This window comes from Ahaetulla prasina, chromosome 1 (genome assembly GCF_028640845.1).
Source record: "Ahaetulla prasina isolate Xishuangbanna chromosome 1, ASM2864084v1, whole genome shotgun sequence".
Classification (NCBI taxonomy): domain Eukaryota; kingdom Metazoa; phylum Chordata; class Lepidosauria; order Squamata; family Colubridae; genus Ahaetulla; species Ahaetulla prasina.
In genome coordinates this window covers 103390002-103410759 of record NC_080539.1, presented here as the reverse complement: position 1 = coordinate 103410759, position 20758 = coordinate 103390002, and the positions used below count along the sequence as shown (strand labels likewise).

Sequence of the window (20758 nt, the reverse complement as noted above, 5' to 3'; positions counted from 1 at the left end):
CATATCAACTCATCCCACCCCTTCGCTCGTTCCCACCCCTTCCTACAAGTTATTTCAGGTCAGGAAAAAAGAGGAGAGCAGATGGAAAAGATACTCAAAACTTTTAACACCTGTGTGTCTTTTGCCTTTTTTGTTTTAATTTGAAATTTCATCCAGAAACACTGGTTCGGTAATAATAAATATATCGATAGTTCTCAAGAATATATAAAAAATAAAGACACCGTCATTGTCTGTGAGGCCCTAACAAAATAGTTTCAAGCAAGCGCCCAGAAGGAGAAACGGAAATCAAGGACAACCAAAGACTTTCCAATCCGAGCTTGCATGCAGAGGTGAAAAGGAACGGGGTGGGGGCGGGGAGGAAAAGGGGGAGAGATCCGGATTGGAAGGGGAGTCCGTTTACTCAGGAAAACAGGGGAGTTCGAGGGTACTGATGATGTCCAGGCAGGTGAGATGCCCCTCGCCGTCCTTTGGCGTGCGGTTCTGGCGCCTGGTTTTTTTTTCCCGAGTGCAGGAAGATTTGTTGTTCTAGTTTTCCATCCACTTTCCTTGTTCCAAGAAAAGCTACCCGGCGTAGCACAACAGCGGAGGTTCAGGACAATGAGAAGCATTTCTCTAGGAACGAGCGGCCCAGATGAGGGGGAAGTTAAGCAAGTTCAGAGTTTCGACCGATCGCGGCATGCAGGTTCGGCCCCAAACCAGTGGCTACGGTCGGCCGAGCTGTAAAAACCCTTCGTTCAGATCAAACGTCACAAAAAAGAGAGGGCTCCAGAACTCCTCGCCGAAAGGGGGTAAGAGGCATCAGGGAGGAGAATAAAAAGACACCCAAAATTTAACACCCCTCCCCCCCAAAAAAAACTGAGTTAAATGTTTTGCCCGGGAAAGAATATTCGCCCGCTCTTATTTTTCAAAGCTGTTTCTATCCCCTTCCCCACAATTTGCTCAGGTCGGCGTGTTTGCTGCCCAGAAACTCTAGAAATCCCAAAAGCGATTAAATTGACTGCGAGTGTCAATCAAACCACAGAGCTGAGCAGCTCGATTAGGGTTCTCTCCGTTGAAACAGTCGCAACAAACAGGCTGAGCTTTGGCTACTTGCTTGGAATTAAACCTCCCCCCCACCGCCGCCGCGTCCCTCCGACGCTGCAACCTGTTGGAGCTCTAGTGGGCCAACTTGCAGGCAAATCTTTCCGCTTTCCCCGAAGTAAGCCTCCCAACGCTGCTCCGTTGTTGACTGACTCCCGGGAAAGTTTGCAGTGGGTCAAAGCCTTTGCGTGGATAAGACCTGCGCCCTCCACCCACCCACCTATCTACCCTCACCCCAACATGGGAAAAGAATTCACATCCACAGGAGGGGGGAAAAAACTTGGAAAACCTCGGGCCACCCAAATTGATGGAGAAGAGCGCCGCAAAAGCGTCCGCCCGCGAGTTTTTACAGCAGGGAACAAGTTCAAGTCCGAGAGGCGGAGAAAGAGAAAGCAATTGAGTTTCTCTCCCCGCCATTCTTCAACGGGCGGCTTTCGGGCTGGTTGCTCTCCCACCCCCCACCTGTGCCCGTCCCAACCCGGTCTGGTTGAGCCAACGGGTTGGTAGGGAAAAGGCGAATTCCACCCCCACACCCCATCCAGTCCAAGCGTTACCTTTGCTAAAGTCTCGATCGGCTCCCCCTCTTCCCTTGTAGGCTGGATGCCAGCCCGCGTTGCCGCGAACGGACTTCTGGGGACGTGGCCGGCCGGGAGGAAGGCGGGAAAGCGGGACGAGAAGAGGACGGAGGCAGTTTGGGGAAAGAGGAGATGATGAGGCATGCACACGAGATCCCCCCCCCCAACACCCCTGGAGACGGAGGATGAGCTTCTCGGACTCCGCTCATCCTTCCCAGTCGGCAAAGGACCCGGCTGATCTTGGGCGCCGGACCTGCCCAGTCCCGCCTGCCGGCCGCTTACTTAAGCAAGTCCTTGGCTTCCGTGGAGATGCGGGCCAGGCCGGCCGTGGGGGTGGGGAGGGCGGCCAGATGCGGGGGCGGGGGCACCTGGCAGATGCTGCAGGGGCAAGGCAGGCCGGCCCAGTGCTGGAAACCTCCTCCGCCTCCTCCTCCGCCCCCTCCGGTGAGCTGAAGGGCGGGCGGGGCGGGCGGTGTCTTGAGCAAGGAATGGGGCGGCCGGAGCGCGCCGAGGCCGGGCAGAGAAGCGTTGCTGGGAGGCGCCAGGGCGGCGCCCAGGATGGGGTGAACGGCGCTGGCGGCGTGGGCCGGGTGGCCGGCGGCGTGGGCCACAGTCCCGCAGTGGAAAGCTGCGTGGTGGCCGCCGTAAATCTCGCCCACCAGCCTCTTCATCTCTTCCAGCGAGCTGGTGAGCATCAGGATGTAGTTGCGGGCCAGGAGGAGCGTGGCGATCTTGGAGAGCTTCCGCACCGACGGCCCGTGGGCGTAGGGCATCACCTCGCGGAGGCCGTCCATGGCCAGGTTGAGGTCGTGCATGCGCTTCCGCTCCCGCCCGTTGATCTTCAGCCGCAGTTGCTGGAGGTCCTGCTCCGAGAGCTGCTTCTTGATTTTGTACTTGCTGCTCTCGCCCGCCGAGCCTTTGGAGCCGCTCCGGGAAAGGCTTTCGGCCGAGCCCTTCTGTCCCACTTCGTTCTGGGTGGAAGACACCGAATGGTGGTGGTGATGATGGTGGTGGTGATGGTCCCTCAGGTACATCTCTTCCATGTCCGGAGAGGAAGCTCTGCTGGAGACGGAGCTGGAATCAGAATTCATGGTCTGGGCTGGGAAGGAAGGCAGGCTGGGGCGGGAGAGGCTTCCCTGTTCGGGGAAGGAGAAGAGGACCCAAGGCAGCCGCCGCAGTGTACTCGACGCCTCTGTCCAGGAAAGAGGAGTCCGAAAAGGGGCCCGGCCGGCCGGGGATGCTGCAACCCTCCCTCTCCCTCTCCCTCTCCGGGAGACCCGACCGACGGCCGGACGCGCCTGGGCTTGATCTAAGCTCGCCACCGAAAGGCGAGGGGCTTTTATATGGTTGCGAGCAGTCGGGAGACAAAAGGAGTCCTCCTCTCGCGGAGGGGCTCTTGCGATGACGCGTCTTTCTTTGGGGCGGTGCTCCTCGGGTTTATCCAGGACCCCCATTCGCGGGCATTGTGGGGGCCGCCCCGGGTCCCCTCCGCCGCTGTCCCGCGGGACTCGTGGAAGCCCCGCCCCGCACGAGATTGACAGTCCAGCGCTTCGCCTGCTCTCCTGCTTCCCCGACGCCGCTGGGAGATGCTTTGATGTTCACCCCTCGGGCGAATTGGACCGTCTGGGTTTCGGAAAGGGAATCCGGGAGGCCGTAGCCTGGGCAGAAAGGCGCCCCCCCACAAAGGAACGGTGTTCAGCTTCGCCCAGCTCAACCCCGCCAACTGGATTCGGACAATTCTGCGAGTCTGGCCACTGGCCGAAGCTGCTGGAGGCTTCCATCTGGCTTGTTGTCTTCGGCAACTTCGCTTCGGAGAAAGCGCCGCTAAGTTGTAGAAGACCCGCTGCTTAGGAGGGACGCGCGAGAGACTTGCGCTGGCAAAATTCCCCTCCAGGCCTTGGGCATCTCAGAAAGATCCTGAGAAATTTGGGGGAGTTCGATTCCACCTTCCAAACCCCAGCTAGATTTACTGAAAGGTAAACGGATACTGCTACCAACGATGCGAGACTGGTCCTTTTTTTTTTTTTTTTTGGCCTTTATCTCACTAAGTAGCCTTGAGAGTTCTTAGGGATTGAAGCCCTTGTTTCGATTCGCTCCGGTCGGAGTAGCACAAGCGCTTTTCCGTTGAACCGAACGAAGTTGCCTCCGGGGATTTCCAAAGCAGGCAGGCTTAAAAGCCATTATTTGTAGCAGATCACCGGTTTAAAAAAATAATAGTAACAGGGTTGCTTGGGTTGCCAATATCAGAAGGTAGGCCGTTTTTCTTTTTCGCAGAATTTTCTTTCCCCCCATCTGTCTCCCATGTTCTACCGCTAAATTTAACCAGCTTTTTCCAAAGCCTCTTTTTACCATATGCTACGCGTGCCCCTCCCTTGTGTTATCGGGAAACGATAAATAAAGGCGTGAACTGGCCGTGTGGGAGGAAAGGACAGCAGCTGCATTTCCCGAAGTTGATTTTTTTTAACGTTTCTGGGTGGAATACTTTTTTCTTTAAAAACAACAGAAACACAAAACATACATTTTCATTTTACAACAGTTTCATGTGGGTGGAATACTTTTTAAGTAGCTCATTCCGTTGGAAATTTTCTAGGTGGGAATTTCTTTGCATCTTTCTTGATCTATGCCCTGCCTTTTTTTAAAAAAAAAAGTTTTCTTTTTTTTTTAAAAAACCCGATCTCTGAAAAGGAAGAGATAACCCCATTCTTTCTAGTTAGGATGTTAAGCAAAACCTTGACGGTTCCATCTTTAAAGCTAGCGCGATCAGTGGATTCCGGCAGAATTACTTCGGCCACGTTCGTAGGCTCACTTACTTGGAAGTAAGTTCGTTTGATCTCGCGTTACTGACGTTTGGGGCGACGCGTCCAGGACTGCGCAGTTCCGTGTGTCGAGGCGTCCGCGCCTTAATGACTCAGTAGTAGTAACACGCTGCTGACTGAGGACCGATTCGTTTCCAAATAAATATGTTTTCGGATCAGTGAACAAGCGTGAGGAAAACAGTCGAAGACCAAATGTTTCGGCGTCCTCCCCTCGCTTGTCCCATAAATGGCCCGGTGGCAAAATGGTTTCTTCCATTGGGTGAAATGCGAATCAATTATATAAAAAGGGAGCTCTCTTTGGGCAAGATTATATAAGTACAGATGCCGCAATATTTTACCTCCCTTAGCGATTTCTAAGATTTACCTCTCTTTTGCCTAAAAATTGATACTGCAGTTTAAAAACACAAAGAGTCATCTTGGTTCTAAACGCGTTTCCTCGAAAGTTAATCCATTGGTTCCAAGTTATTAACATCCAAACTCTTGGTCTACTATTGTTATCGGGAAATGCCTACTAAACCCCTTGTTTAACCGCCCGACTTTGACTTTCCACTAAATAAGATGTAAAGTTGAACTGGAGCACTTAAATTCCTTCCGAATAAACTAGGTTACTTTTTCAACTTAGTCCTATGCAGGTTTATTTGAAAATATATCCTCTGGATGAATTCGAATTAGGTTTAATAAGCTAGGTTAAATCCTAGTTTGTGATAAATCTGACCATCAAGTTAAAGACATAATATATGGGGGGAGGAGAAATCTCATCAAATGGTGTGTTTTTAGCAGGTTTTATGAACACAGTCAATGTTTTTGATGCTGCATTGTTGCCCAAGGAGGATGCGCAGAATTGAAGGTACAGACATGGGAGTAATGCAGGACTTTAGGCTTTATCCCAGCAACGTCCCCAAGCAACCGCTGGGGAGAAGCAAGACAATCCAGAGAGTAGCGAGGGACGCACGCAGCCTGAGGCTCTGGGCTCAGGTCGTGATCACATAAAACTGCTTAAACAGATCGGTTAAAGAGTTAGCAGGTCTACATTAGGCTGAACTTGCGATGTGTTAACCCCAAGGAGGTTTTCCCAGATGGTGCAGATAGTGAAAGGCAGGCCATTCAGTTAATTTATCTTGGCTAAAGCAATATCAGGCTAGAAGTGTCCTATGAACGTCAGGATTCTTCATCTGAGTCGGATGCGCCAGGGCCAGTGAAGATGGGGGCTCTGGAGTAGAGCTTTGCTTGATTGAAGAAGGATCTCGGATATTCTCTTATCTCTTACAAATATTTTAGGAATGGCAACTAAGCAGCCAGCCCGGAGATATTTGCCAAGGACCTGCAAAGATCTTTCTCTGGACTTCCTTTTAGCTGCACTCTTATGTCTGGATCCTGGGAACCCACGAATTTGGGATGAATTGAGGGAACGGAAGAGCGCAGGAAGGATGCCCCTTAGTTTAGAGCACAGCAGGTTGAATGTACAGGGGCTCCGCTGATTGAACAGACTTGCGCACTGTGACCTTAGATGTCTCCTAGTGGTTGCACGGTTGCTGAAGACAGGAAGAAGATGCTACTTAATGCCAGTTTCCGAAAACAGAAAAATACACACACGCTCACAGTCCAGTCCAGCTGGACTTCCGGTCAGCTCCATGCTGTGGGTTTGGTGCCAACAATATGAAGGCCATTGTCTATAGCCCGCGATCCTAGAATTCCCTGGTGGTCCCCCATCCAGTTTAATCAGGCCAGATTTTGATTAGGTTCTCTGACCACACAACTTCTTAGAAATCCTCCCATTTCCCGGGCAACCCAGTTTTGCACCGAGACACCAGTGGAGTTGTACCGGCAGCACAACAAAAACTCATTTTTTTGAGGGGAGGAAGGATGATGGGAATATTTTATCAGGTTGTAAATCAAATCGGAGAAGTTAGTTCGATTTGGGGAAGAATAACGAACCCGATCGACCTGCGAATTGCAAACCAGGTCATCGATGCTGGTAGTAGGAGAGAGATGGGTGGGAACGAACCGCGCCTAGATCTTACTCCGGCTTGCTATTCAGGAGAGTGACGAAGGGATGGGGAGGGGAGGGAAGAGCTGGGGTGCTGGTCCTGTCGACAAGGACCGAACTTGTAATGGAGGCTTAGAATTCCTAGCGACGGCGATCCTTAGGAAGAAGTTGGTTCCGGAGCTAGTTGGTTCATTGCCGAACACGCGGAGCCACCGCCGTTCCCCAAGGCCAGAAGGGAACGAGGCTTCTTGACTTGGCTTGGCGGCAATTTCTAGGCAAGCGTCTTCTTGAGGTTCTTCATCCCCCCCCATCCCTGCTTCCCCTCTCTTTACCTGCAAGGTGTTCAGAACAGAATACAAACGGGAGGTCTGGAAAGACAGCCCCCAGCCATGCGTGACTAGTGGTCTTCTGCCTCGAGTTTGCTTTAACTTAAACCGAAAGATTCTATCTCTCCCCCCCACCTTAGTTTGAAATGAAGGGAATGAAGTCGGCCCTTCATTTGGTTCAGGACCTTGAGCGCTTGAAGAAGGAAACGGGAGGGGATAATTTACCCTAAATGGAAGGCTTGGTCGCCGTTGCCCAACAGAACCATTGGTTTCCTCTCCCCCCCCCCTTCTGGCTGGAGAAACCAGGCCCTTTCTGGCATCCTGGCTAAAAAAAAAACCAGGCTGGGAAGGGATGGGAGGGGGGATAGAGGAGAGATAGGTAACTCTCTCTCCCTCTTCAAGCTAGTTTAGTGGAAGAATCTGGGATAAGGCCTTCAAGATGAGCCCCTGAGCTCTGGCTTCAGCCTGAGCAATTATTAGTATTTCAATAAGTCATTGAACAAAGTAGTGAGGTGCACTGATTGGAGCATTAGTGGACTACATTGTAGCAGTTCTTCTTCCCTTTGTGTCATGTGCACATTCTCCTCCCCAGTAACCCACCCATTTACACTGAAACCAACCAACCAACCAAAGATGACTAGCAGAATTCAAGCTAGATTCACCATTTTGGAAGAATAGAATAGAATAGAATAGAATAGAATAGAATAGAATAGAATAGAATAGAATAGAATAGAATAGAATAGAATTTTTTAATAGCCAAGTGTGATTGGACACACAAGGAATTTGTCTTTGGGCATATGCTCTCAGCGTACATAAAAGAAAAGATATCTTCATTAAGAATTCTAAGGTACAACACTTAATGAAAGATTTACCATACTAGGTACTGATGAAAATGTTCCCCTTTTCCCTGTTTGTATTCCAAAGCCAAAACCCCCCTGTGGTCCCAACTGTGAATGAATTAAAAATGGCAGACTAGAGTGCTGCAGTGGGAGCAGGCTGGCTTCTGGGTTTCAATAGACCCTCTTTGACTGTCCCAGGTTTCTACACTCTGCTTAATTGTCTTCTTCATTTAAGATTGGCACAATTATAATTTGCCATTTTTCTCCCAGCACTTGGTTTCTTCAGTTTTTTTCATATCGGTCTCCTCCCTTTTTGTGACACCAACTTTTATCTGGGTTTCTTTAAAAAAAGGAAGGTTTCGCAGTTTTTATTTGGTGAAAAAAGAAAACACCACTTTAACAGTATTCTGATGTAATCTTACCTTAAGATGCAGCTATCCCACCTTTCTTCATTGAACTATCCAGAGTTAACAGTCCCTGTTGCTTATTTGCCAGTTTCCCTATTTTTTTGTCAATTTCAATTACTTTCTATGGAGGGAAAAGAGTGGTTTCTCAAAAGTTGCTCCATTTCAGATTTTAGTACTAGCTGGTTGCACAATCAGGATGGTTCTTCCTCCCTTCTGTTTGGGCCTTCTTTATTTCTTAGTACTTTAACTTATTACTTTTTAAAGCCCAAGGTGGCATCCCCCCCCCCACAAGGGAACAAACAGCCTAAAGAAGATAGGCAAAATTATCCTGCTTTGTCACCCAGATGAACAGTTGCTGAAGGAAGTGCAGTGAAGCCAGGGGAGGAAAAAACCCTCCAACCAGTTAATGTGCTTATAATGCTTGGCATGTTCACAAATTAGGGCATGCCATTTGGCTGTGGCTTGAAACAGAGGCAATAAAGGCAGGTTCAAGATTGACAGTGAGGACAGCAAATTGGATGCTGGCATTGTTTTGTGGCTGGATGGAGAGTGCTTGACTTCAGTAATGGAGAAGGGCCTTTGATTGAAGCAAAAGAGAGAGAGAAAGGGAGAGAGGGAAGAAGAGAGGGAGGGGGAAGAGGGGGAGAGGGAGAGAGTGGAGTGAGCAGATGTATATTCTCATTAAAGATACCCAGATTGTAGCTCTGTATTCTGCCAGTCTGAACCTAGGGAGCAGCAGGGTTTGTTGTTGTTGTTTTTGTAGAAAAGGACTATCTATATTTCACACCAGAAAATCCAAAGGAGCAGCTTGAAGTCTGTATATTCCAGGCTCTGGTCATCCTTTGATGGGACCAGCCTTCCATTCTCCTTGAGAGGAGGAGGAGAGGGCAGGAAGGCTCACCTGCTTGCCCTCTCCCATCCTCCCAAGGCTGAATGAAGGCTCTGCACCACTGTCTGCTAAATAGGCAACCCTGCTGAGTGAAAGCTAACTCGGGTTTCCACATAAACCGTATTTTATCCAGAAAACTTGGCTATCACATCCCTAAGGGTCAAGCCTAGAATTAGCACTACTGCAGAAATCTCTGAGAAAGGCTTTGTTGGTGGTTTTTTTTAAAAATTATGATCAGGTTGATCAGAAGGAACCTTTTGGACCCTATCAATCAATCAATCAATCAATCAATCAATCAGGAGTTAGGCTGAGGTCAAAATAATTTCCTTAACTCAAAATCAAAATGAGTGAACTTTAAACCTCTGGGCCTCCAGGCGGTAGTTCCTTTTTGCAGCATCCCTCCTTCAAACAAACCACAACACATCTTACGAAAAGAAATCAGCAGGCCAGAGTGGGAGTCAGGTACGCCTCAATCTTTTGGTGTTACTGCGTAGCCTTGCTTAAGGTCAATTTCTGTATTGCCCTTTCGGGACTAGGAAAGGGTAAGAAACCGAGGGAGTGAAAGGCGAAGCCTTGTTCCGTCAGAAAGACCTATTTATTGAATTCAATAGGATTGTTCCCGTCCCACCCACTCCCCGGCTTGTGTAGTCGGTCCTCAGACTACAACGGGATACCAGCCGATCCCAAGAGAAAAACAAATGTCCGGGATCTCTCCCCTGAGCCCTTTTTTCTCCTGCAGAAAGCCAGGAAGTCTTCATACACATCCTTCGACGCCTTACTTTCCTCCCGCGTTTCCAGTTTCGCCAAACTCTGCGGGACGAGTCTTTCGACCCGGCAATATCGAGCCGTCCGAAAGCAGAGTTCCAGGAGCCTCCCCTGGAGAAAGCGCTCCCACGGCAGACCGCGTCAGCTCCGATTCCTGCCCTCTAAGGAGCATTTGGCTCTGCCCTCGCAGCTCATTCTTGGCGGTGGGTTTCTCAGTCCAAAGCTTGCCCATACTAGCGGAGCGTGTGTGTGTGTGTGTGTGTGTGTGTGAGAGAGAGAGAGAGAGAGAAAGAGAAACAGAAGCAGAGAGAGACAGACAGAGAGAGGGAGGGGGAGAGGAGGAGAGGGAGAAGGGAGGGAGAGGGAGGGAGGGAGGGAGGAGGAGAGGGAGAACGGAGAGAGGGAGGGGAGAGGAGGAGAGGGAGAAGGGAGGGAGAGAGAGGGAGGGAGGAGGAGAGGGAGAAGGGAGAGGGAGGGGAGAGGAGGAGAGGAGAAGGAGGAGAGAGAGAGGGAGGAGGAGGAGGAGAGGAGAACGGAGAGAGGGAGGGGAGAGGAGGAGAGGGAGAAGGGAGGGAGAGAGAGGGAGGGAGGGAGGAGGACAGGGAGAACGGAGAGAGGGAGGGGGAGAGGAGGAGAGGGAGAAGGGAGGGAGAGAGAGGGAGGGAGGGAGGAGGACAGGGAGAACGGAGAGAGGGAGGGAAGAGGAGGACAGGGAGAAGGGAGAGGGGGGAAAAGAGACAAAGACGGTGGGAGTGGAGAGAGAGGGAGAGAACTGGTCTCGATCGAGTTGAGCGCGAACCAGAACTAACCCTGCAGGTCAGTGACAACACTGCTCGTGGAGATCGGCGACTGGCCTTGGACACACACACCCCAAGCCCTCCCGCCCGCTCCCGTGTGCAGCCTTCCCCTCGGTTTACCAAGACAGTAGCGTTGGAGGCGTCGGTCTGGACCCTGGGCTTTTAGGAAGGGAGCGTTTGCAGTAGAGAGCGCACTCCCCTTTGGCGAGAATCGTCCTGAAGGGCCTTGCCTTTACCAGTAGGCGGAATCTCTGCTTCTTCTTCTCCTCCTCCTCCTCCTTCTTTTCTTCTGGCTTTTAAAAGTTGGGGTGAGTCCCTTAAATCTGACCTTTCGACTTCCGGGAAGCAAACGGGGCCAGAGAGGCGCTCTCTCGCAGAATCCTTATAAGTTATAACCCTTTGGCCGGTGGCCTGCCAGCGTAAGGCCTACGGGGGCCGGTACCGACCAAGACTCGCCTCGCAGGGCTTCCAGCGTTGCCCCCTGCAGCAAGCGAAGGAACCTGGCTGGAAAGGGGCTCGCATTTCCCACCTGCGGAGCCCTTCCTGTGACGCCCCTCCACACTTACCTGCGGGTAAGAGGCGGCTAACGCGAAGCGGAGGAGAACTGGGAAGGAAGCTGCCCTCGGCGCTAAATCTCGCTGCTGAACCCGGTTTAATCCTAAAACTGGGCTGAGACTGAGAGATGCAGTTTTAGACCAGCTGATTGTGAGCGAAAAATGGAGGCAAACTTTACTTTTAGAGAAAATCGGTTGCCAATTCTATGGGACACAAAGAAAGAGAAGGAGATTTTGGAATCAAATGCACTGTAGATTATGTGAACAGCAGAAGCATAGAATAGCTTAGGCCTTATTGGATGATGCTAAGCATGAAGTTTGATACGATAAGGAGTTTTGGATAGAAATGTATAACATGCTGTCCATCCATTGTAGATTTTGTATTCACACACACACAATATATATATACATACTGACACACTGTACTCCCCCCTCTAAATATGCATATGTAAACACACACACACACACACACACACACACACACACACCCCAAGCCCTCCCGCCCGCTCCCGTGTGCAGCTTTCCCCTCGGTTTACCAAGACAGTAGCGTTGGAGGCGTCGGTCTGGACCCTGGGCTTTTAGGAAGGGAGCGTTTGCAGTAGAGAGCGCACTCCCCTTTGGCGAGAATCGTCCTGAAGGGCCTTGCCTTTACCAGTAGGCGGAATCTCTGCTTCTCCTCCTCCTCCTCCTCCTCCTCCTCCTTCTTTTCTTCTGGCTTTTAAAAGTTGGGGTGAGTCCCTTAAATCTGACCTTTCGACTTCCGGGAAGCAAACGGGGCCAGAGAGACGCTCTCTCGCAGAATCCTTATAAGTTATAACCCTTTGGCCGGTGGCCTGCCAGCCTAAGGCCTACGGGGGCCGGTACCGACCAAGACTCGCCTCGCAGGGCTTCCAGCGTTGCCCCCTGCAGCAAGCGAAGGAACCTGGCTGGAAAGGGGCTCGCATTTCCCACCTGCGGAGCCCTTCCTGTGACGCCCCTCCACACTTACCTGCGGGTAAGAGGCGGCTAACGCGAGGCGGAGGAGAACTGGGAAGGAAGCTGCCCTCGGCGCTAAATCTCGCTGCTGAACCCGGTTTAATCCTAAAACTGGGCTGAGACTGAGAGATGCAGTTTTAGACCAGCTGATTGTGAGCGAAAAATGGAGGCAAACTTTACTTTTAGAGAAAATCGGTTGCCAATTCTATGGGACACAAAGAAAGAGAAGGAGATTTTGGAATCAAATGCACTGTAGATTATGTGAACACCAGAAGCATAGAATAGCTTAGGCCTTATTGGATGATGCTAAGCATGAAGTTTAATACGATAAGGAGTTTTGGATAGAAATGTATAACATGCTGTCCATCCATTGTAGATTTTGTATTCACACACACACAATATATATATATACATACTGACACACTGTACTCCCCCCTCTAAATATGCATATGTAAACACACACACACACACACACACACACACACACACACCGAGGGGAGTGCCTAAAGGAAATCATATGGTCCAGGTACAATTAAGCACTTTATTTCTTATTGTGAAATCAGCAGAAATCTCTCTATGAATTTGATTGATATTTGAAATACAACTGAGATGTGATCAAGAAACCATCTACTACTATACGTCTTATTACTGTCTATGCCCTTTGGTCCAGAATGCTAATTCTAGTTTTAGTTGGTTTTCTGAATGCCTAAAATATATGAACTCTTAAGGAATAATAAAGCATATTGTCTATATTTTCAAACCATTTAACAATGAGAAGACAAAGGAAGTGAAAGAGAAAGATCACATTGTAGATGAATTTTCAAAGCTAAAATCATAATATGAAATATCATATACAGTAATTCTATGTACACTTAGAAGTAAAATTACTTCTCTTAGATTTAATAGAGCTGTGCACTTACTCTTAAGAAAAGAAGTGAGCAGCTTAAACTGCAGACATTTTCCTAATGGAATGCTTTTCATTAATATTACTTGGCAACCATTTATAAGATATATGTATGATTTGTTAAATCAGTAAATGTTGTTTATGTCAATAACATTTATTGAGCAATGTAATAAAATATGGGTTCAAGGCCTACATTTACAAGTAAGCAATCAATTTCTTAAGCCATGTCATCCACTGTTGATTTTTGCTCAACATTCAATCATTATAAATAAGGGTGACTGCAAGATTCTACATGAGAATGTATTTGATTTATAAATTTTGAGGAATACATACATGGCCATGAAATACCTTCTGTAAATTTCACTGTTTCCTATAAATTATCTTTTAGATCATAGGCCAATATACACTACTTCTTTTTCCATTTATCAGTGTGGGAGAGTGATTTCTAAAATAAAAAAAAAATCCATCAGAACGTGGTATATGTTGTATTTGTGAATTAGTTAGCTGATCAGGTAGGCATGTTTACAGTATCTAATACCTACTTAGGAAATCAAGTTACTCTAACAAAATGGGAACCTGCAGTTTTCATATCAGGCAATCTGGGAACTCAGTGAAAATGTCATTTGTGATCATTATAATTCAGTGGAAAATAAACACTGGATTTTACTGGTACTTAAGTAAAATTCCATTGTTCGGATGAGCAAGATCGGATCCAAAAATTCTGGAAACAGCAACAAGAGTTATGAGGCATTATCTGTAACACATAAGCTTGTCCTCTAAAAATCACAACTGGATTCTTCATTCGCTTTTGTACCTAGATTTTTGGCATTTGTAAGAATTTTAGCTTGGTGAAAAGCAAAAATTGTGTCTGATGAAAACAGAAGATATTTTCTAAAAGCTTTAAAAGTCAGGCTTCCACAGGACTGAACAGGGTCCCTGAATAACAGAAGTTTCTCAAGTGCTAATTATGAACATATATGGGAAATGTAATTTGGTGGCAGAAGTGGAAGTTTAATGATGCATAAACAGCATGGCTGGTTAGGACCACAAGATTCATTACAGGGTTTTAAGAATGAAGCACATGAACTTGTATCGACAGTAATTGCTAATTTGACTTTCGTTACTGGAGTACATTCACAGATTATAGTCAAATAGTAAGCCTCTAATGTTAACTCCTGTGTTGTTTTTCAATACATGTGAATATAGATCACTTTCTGTCATTAAAAAGAGCACAATTTGAATTAACAGAGTCAGGATAGGACTCTGCTTCTTAATAAATGCAAATAAAAGTTTGTGCTTTTTTATAATATATATCTGAGCTGTCAAACTTCGGAGACTCTACACTTCATCTTGCTGTCCTGCTTTTTTCAGATATAAAGGATAAAAAATTCCTAGGGTGGTATAAGAAGAATTAAAACAAATTGGCTCAAGTTAAGAAACTAGATGGAAGACTAATAAAGCTATGTTTAGAAGATAGTATTTGAAGCTCAGAGTCCTTGGAGCTCTCTGAATTTGGTGGTTACTAGGTAACATCACAAGTGCACTGATGATGTTACCTAGTTTGGTAATGAAACATTTGCAAGAAAAAACCACCAAGCTCAGAGAACCAAAGATCCTATCTTTGTCTTTATTTCTCTTCAACTTCCTCCTTATGTGTGATGCAGAATCATGACAGCATCTATTATTACCATTATTTGTTCCATAGGAAGATATAGCATTAGTTGCCTGTAGTGTGGCTTGGTTTAATCTCAAAAATGCTTTATAGTATATGATATTCTGAAGAAGCAACTCCCATAAGCAAGGAGAAGATTCCATCCATGACTAGGAGCATCTTATTTGTTGGATGTCATCTGACGGAGCTGAGTTGCTTCACAGAGTGTGTGTGTGTGTGTGTGTGTGTGTGTGTGTGTGTGTGTGTGTGTGTGTGTGTGTGTGTGTGTGTGTGTGTGTGTGTGTGTGTGTGTGTGTGTGTGTGTGTGTGTGTGTGTGTGTGTGTGTGTGTGTGTGTGTGTGTGTGTGTGTGTGTGTGTGTGTGTGTGTGTGTGTGTGTGTGTGTGTGTGTGTGTGTGTGTGTGTGTGTGTGTGTGTGTGTGTGTGTGTGTGTGTGTGTGTGTGTGTGTGTGTGTGTGTGTGTGTGTGTGTGTGTGTGTGTGTGTGTGTGTGTGTGTGTGTGTGTGTGTGTGTGTGTGTGTGTGTGTGTGTGTGTGTGTGTGTGTGTGTGTGTGTGTGTGTGTGTGTGTGTGTGTGTGTGTGTGTGTGTGTGTGTGTGTGTGTGTGTGTGTGTGTGTGTGTGTGTGTGTGTGTGTGTGTGTGTGTGTGTGTGTGTGTGTGTGTGTGTGTGTGTGTGTGTGTGTGTGTGTGTGTGTGTGTGTGTGTGTGTGTGTGTGTGTGTGTGTGTGTGTGTGTGTGTGTGTGTGTGTGTGTGTGTGTGTGTGTGTGTGTGTGTGTGTGTGTGTGTGTGTGTGTGTGTGTGTGTGTGTGTGTGTGTGTGTGTGTGTGTGTGTGTGTGTGTGTGTGTGTGTGTGTGTGTGTGTGTGTGTGTGTGTGTGTGTGTGTGTGTGTGTGTGTGTGTGCGCGTGTGTGTGTGTGTGTGTGTGTGCACGTGTGTGTGTGTGTGTGTGTGTGTGTGTGTGTGTGTGTGTGTGTGTGAGAGAGGGAGAGAGAGGAGGAGAGGGAGGGAGGAGGACAGGGAGAACGGAGAGAGGGAGGAGGAGAGGAGAGGAGAACTGGGAAGGAAGCTGCCCTCGGCGCTAAATCTCGCTGCTGAACCCGGTTTAATCCTAAAACTGGGCTGAGACTGAGAGATGCAGTTTTAGACCAGCTGATTGTGAGCGGAAAATGGAGGCAAACTTTACTTTTAGAGAAAATCGGTTGCCAATTCTATGGGACACAAAGAAAGAGAAGGAGATTTTGGAATCAAATGCACTGTAGATTATGTGAACAGCAGAAGCATAGAATAGCTTAGGCCTTATTGGATGATGCTAAGCATGAAGTTTGATACGATAAGGAGTTTTGGATAGAAATGTATAACATGCTGTCCATCCATTGTAGGTAAAAAAATGAAATCCGATTGCAGTTAGATGGCAAGTACTGTCCCTTGCAAAATGTCTCTTGCTGAAAAAGATGGTCCAATCCAAGAGATGTTCCATCAGAACTTCTGAGCATCATTTTAATTCAGTAGAGAACAACTTTTTGAAGTTGTTCTGTGAAGCAACTCAGCTCCGTCAGATGACATCCAACAAATAAGATGCTCCTAGTCATGGATGGAATCTTCTCCTTGCTTATGGGAGTTGCTTCTTCAGAATATCATATACTATAAAGCATTTTTGAGATTAAACCAAGCCACACTACAGGCAACTAATGCTATATCTTCCTATGGAACAAATAATGGTAACAATAGATGCTGTCATGATACTGCATCACACATAAGGAGGAAGTTGAAGAGAAATAAGACAAAGATAGGATCTTTGGTTCTCTGAGCTTGGTGTTTTTTTCTTGCAAATGTTTCATTACCAAACTAGGTAACATCATCAGTGCACTTGTGATGTTACCTAGTAACCACAAAATTCAGAGAGCTCCAAGGACTCTGAGCTTCAAATACTATCTTCTAAACATAGCTTTATTAGTCTTCCATCTAGTTTCTTAACTTGAGCCAATTTGTTTTAATTCTTCTTACCATATGAAATCTTTCCCTTTGCAAATTTGATGGGCTATATACCAGTGGTGAAATCCAATTTTTTTTACTACCGGTTCTTTGGGCATGGCTTGGTGGGCGTGGCTATATATAGAAGCAATGGGTGGAAACTAATCAAGGAAAGAAGCAACTTAGAACTAAGGAGAAATTTCCCTGACAGTTAGAACAATCAATAAGTGGAACAACTTGCCTGCAGAAGTCGTGAATGCTCCAACACTGGAAATTTTTAAGAAAATGTTGGATAACCATCTGACTGAGATGGTGTAGGGTTTCCTGCCTGGGCAGGGGGTTGGACTAGAAGGCCTCCAAGGTCCCTTCCAACTTTGTTGTTGTTGTTGTTGTTGTTGTTGTTATTATTATCTAACTGATAAAACTATTAATGTACAAAACCTTGTCTTGGTATTGGGTACCACACTATTCCAATTTGGTATTGGGGTAGTGGTTCCCATAGACTACAGTCCTGGAGTCTGTGGTTAAACTGGCTTTTAAGTCTAACCAAACAAATAAATAAAAACTCTTCTGCCTCCAACTACCCATTAAACCATCTCCCTCTCTCTCTCTCTCTCTCTTCCTCCCTCCCTCCCTCTCTCTCACATACACACATGTGCACAAATGCAGAAATACAAACACATATTTTTATATTTTACCCTGTTTCCCCGAAAATAAGTCATCCCCGAAAATATTTAAACGAAGAACTGGAAATCAGGCAAGATGGCAAGAGGAGCCCCATCTTGCTCCATGCGCCCCAAAATAATAAGACCTCCCCAAAAATAAGGCCAAGCGCTTATTTCAGGGTTCAAAAAAATATATAAGACAGGGTCTTATTTTCGGGGAAACACGGTACCAGTTGAAGTACACTGATTCAGTGTGATAAAATCAGGGTTGTAATAAAAGACTTTCTGAAATTAATCATAACAGTCCCAATAATTTAATAGCTTTGTTTATTTAGTAAATCCTTTGAGTAAGTACATGACAATAATGCATCTAATTGATGCACGGAAGAAGATGATGACCACTATTTTTTCTTTGCCTGAATGAAAAACTTTCTTCTTTTTTTTTCAAAGCTACCGATCATAAAGCTTGGCAAGTTAGACTAGCAGTGTTGAAAGCCAGCTTCTAAGGAGTAATTAATTTTATTTGCTGTTCATAGATTGCTAATCCTTAGTGGCACTTGCTACTAATAGCATGAAATTAGTTCGCGTACACAAACAAAATTACTTATTCAGGGGTGTGTATTTGATTTTCTGTACTAAGGACGTGGCAATACCTGAATGCTAAATTTAACTTTTAATGAAAGGATTGCAGGAAGTAAGCCTTGAAAGCCTTTTCAAACCATTAAATATATAATTAGCCTGGAATAGGTGGTCCTTGTTGAATTTGATGGAAAAGTAAGTTATTAATATACGTAAATTAGATAGTTTATTTCTAACGGGCCATAATGATATGTAATAATCATTGAAAATGCACTATTAGTGCTTGTTTTAAGTGCTGTAAAATACATATACATATATATATACATATACATATACGTATACATATACATATACATATACATATACATATACATATATCAGCAGTGTGCAACAGCAGCCAGGTGCCTGGAAGCTGTACGGGTCTGGATGGGGAGAAACAGACTCAAGCTCAATCCTCCAAGACGGAGTGGCTGTGGATGCCGGCATCCGGTACAGTCAGCTGCGGATGCAGCTGACTGTTGGGGCGAGTTAGTGGCCCCAAAGGAGGTGGTTCGCAACTTGGGCATCCTCCTGGATGGACAGCTGTCCTTTGATGAACATCTGGCAGCCGCTCCAGGAGGGCCTTTACCAAGTTCGCTTGGTCCGCCAGTTGCGCCCTTCCTTGACCGGGATGCCTTATGCACGGTCACTCACGCTCTGGTTACGTCTAGGTTGGATTACTGTAATGCTCTCTACATGGGGCTGCCCTTGAGGTGCACCCGAGGCTACAGTTAGTTCAGAATCTGCGCGGTAATGCAGGAGCCGCTCGTGGCTCCCACGTGACATCACTGCTCCGTAGTCTGCACTGGCTTCCTGTGGTTTTTCAGGTGCACTTCAAGATTTTGGTTATCATCTTTAAAGCGCTCCATGGCTTAGGACCCGGGTACTTACGAGACCGCCTGCTGTTACCCTTTGCCTCCCATCGACCCGTACACTCTCACAGAGAGGGTCTCCTCAGGGTGCCATCCGCCAAACAGTGTCGGCTGGCGGCCCCCAGGAGTAGGACCTTCTCTGTGGGGGCAGTGACGCTCTGGAACGAACTTCCCCCTGGCTTGCGTCAAGTGCCTGATCTTCGGACCTTCCGTCGTGAGCTTAAAACATATTTATTCATTCAAGCGGGACTGGCATAATAGCATTAAATTTTAATTGGGTTTTCTTAATATTTTAAAATTTAAAATTTAATTTTTAACTATCAGCCTTTACAATTTGCTATGTTTTAAATGTTGTTTTCATTGTATATATTCTGTTTTTATTTTGGCTGTACACCGCCCTGAGTCCTTCGGGAGAAGGGCGGTATAAAAATTTAATAAATAAATAAATAAATAAATAAAATAAAATATTATACAGCTTTGTGGGGTCTGGGAAGAACATATATGAAATAGTAGCAATTTAGCTCCCCAGTGATGTGCGTATTAACAAAGGAGGAAGCACAGAAATGGCAGCTTATAAGGAGCCAACACCGCAAAGATCTATATTTGCTACTGTAAATCCAAAATAGCAGTTCCAGACCATCTGACAAGATTCAGAATATCTTCTTACCATATGAAATCTTTCCCTTTGCAAATTTGATGGGCTATATACCAGTGGTGAAATCCAATTTTTTTTACTACCGGTTCTTTGGGCATGGCTTGGTGGGCGTGGCTATATATAGAAGCAATGGGTGGAAACTAATCAAGGAAAGAAGCAACTTAGAACTAAGGAGAAATTTCCCTGACAGTTAGAACAATCAATAAGTGGAACAACTTGCCTGCAGAAGTCGTGAATGCTCCAACACTGGAAATTTTTAAGAAAATGTTGGATAACCATCTGACTGAGATGGTGTAGGGTTTCCTGCCTGGACAGGGGGTTGGACTAGAAGGCCTCCAAGGTCCCTTCCAACTTTGTTGTTGTTGTTGTTGTTGTTATTATTATTATCTAACTGATAAAACTATTAATGTACAAAACCTTGTCTTGGTATTGGGTACCACACCATTCCAATTTGGTATTGGGGTAGTGGTTCCCATAAACTACAGTCCTGGAGTCTGTGGTTAAACTGGCTTTTAAGTCTAACTAAACAAATAAATAGAAACTCTTCTGCCTCCAACTACCCATTAAACCATCTCTCTCTCTCTCTCTCTCTCTCTCTTCCTCCCTCCCTCCCTCTCTCTCACATACACACATGTGCACAAATGCAGAAATACAAACACATATTTTTATATTTTACCCTGTTTCCCCGAAAATAAGTCACTCCCAAAAATATTTAAACGAAGAGCTGGAAATCAGGCAAGATGGCAAGAGGAGCCCCATCTTGCTCCACGCGCCCCAAAATAATAAGACCTCCCCAAAAATAAGGCCAAGCACTTATTTCAGGGTTCAAAAAAAATATATAAGACAGGGTCTTATTTTCGGGGAAACACGGTACCAGTTGAAGTACACTGATTCAGTGTGATAAAATCAGGGTTGCAATAAAAGACTTTCTGAAATTAATCATAACAGTCCCAATAATTTAATAGCTTTGTTTATTTAGTAAATCCTTTGAGTAAGTACATGACAATAATGCATCTAATTGATGCACGGAAGAAGATGATGACCACTATTTTTTCTTTGCCTGAATGAAAAACTTTTTTTTTTTTTCAAAGCTACCGATCATAAAGCTTGGCAAGTTAGACTAGCAGTGTTGAAAGCCAGCTTCTAAGGAGTAATTAATTTTATTTGCTGTTCATAGATTGCTAATCCTTAGTGGCACTTGCTACTAATAGCATGAAATTAGTTCGCGTACACAAACAAAATTACTTATTCAGTGGTGTGTATTTGATTTTCTGTACTAAGGACGTGGCAATACCTGAATGCTAAATTTAACTTTTAATGAAAGGATTGCAGGAAGTAAGCCTTGAAAGCCTTTTCAAACGATTAAATATATAATTAGCCTGGAATAGGTG

General features: G+C 46.0%; 1 protein-coding gene across 1 annotated transcript; it reads right to left on the bottom strand.

Moving 5' to 3' along the window:
• Positions 1-1933: 1933 nt before the first annotated feature.
• Positions 1934-2746, bottom strand: OLIG3 (oligodendrocyte transcription factor 3). Its single transcript, XM_058164467.1, has one exon. The coding sequence runs from the start codon at positions 2744-2746 to the stop codon at positions 1934-1936; it is 813 nt and encodes a 270-aa protein (XP_058020450.1).
• Positions 2747-20758: the final 18012 nt, after the last annotated feature.

Bases quoted from the DNA above. Each gene is read 5' to 3' on its own strand.
- OLIG3 (XM_058164467.1), bottom strand. From the start codon at position 2,746: ATGAATTCTGATTCCAGCTCCGTCTCCAGCAGAGCTTCCTCTCCGGAC.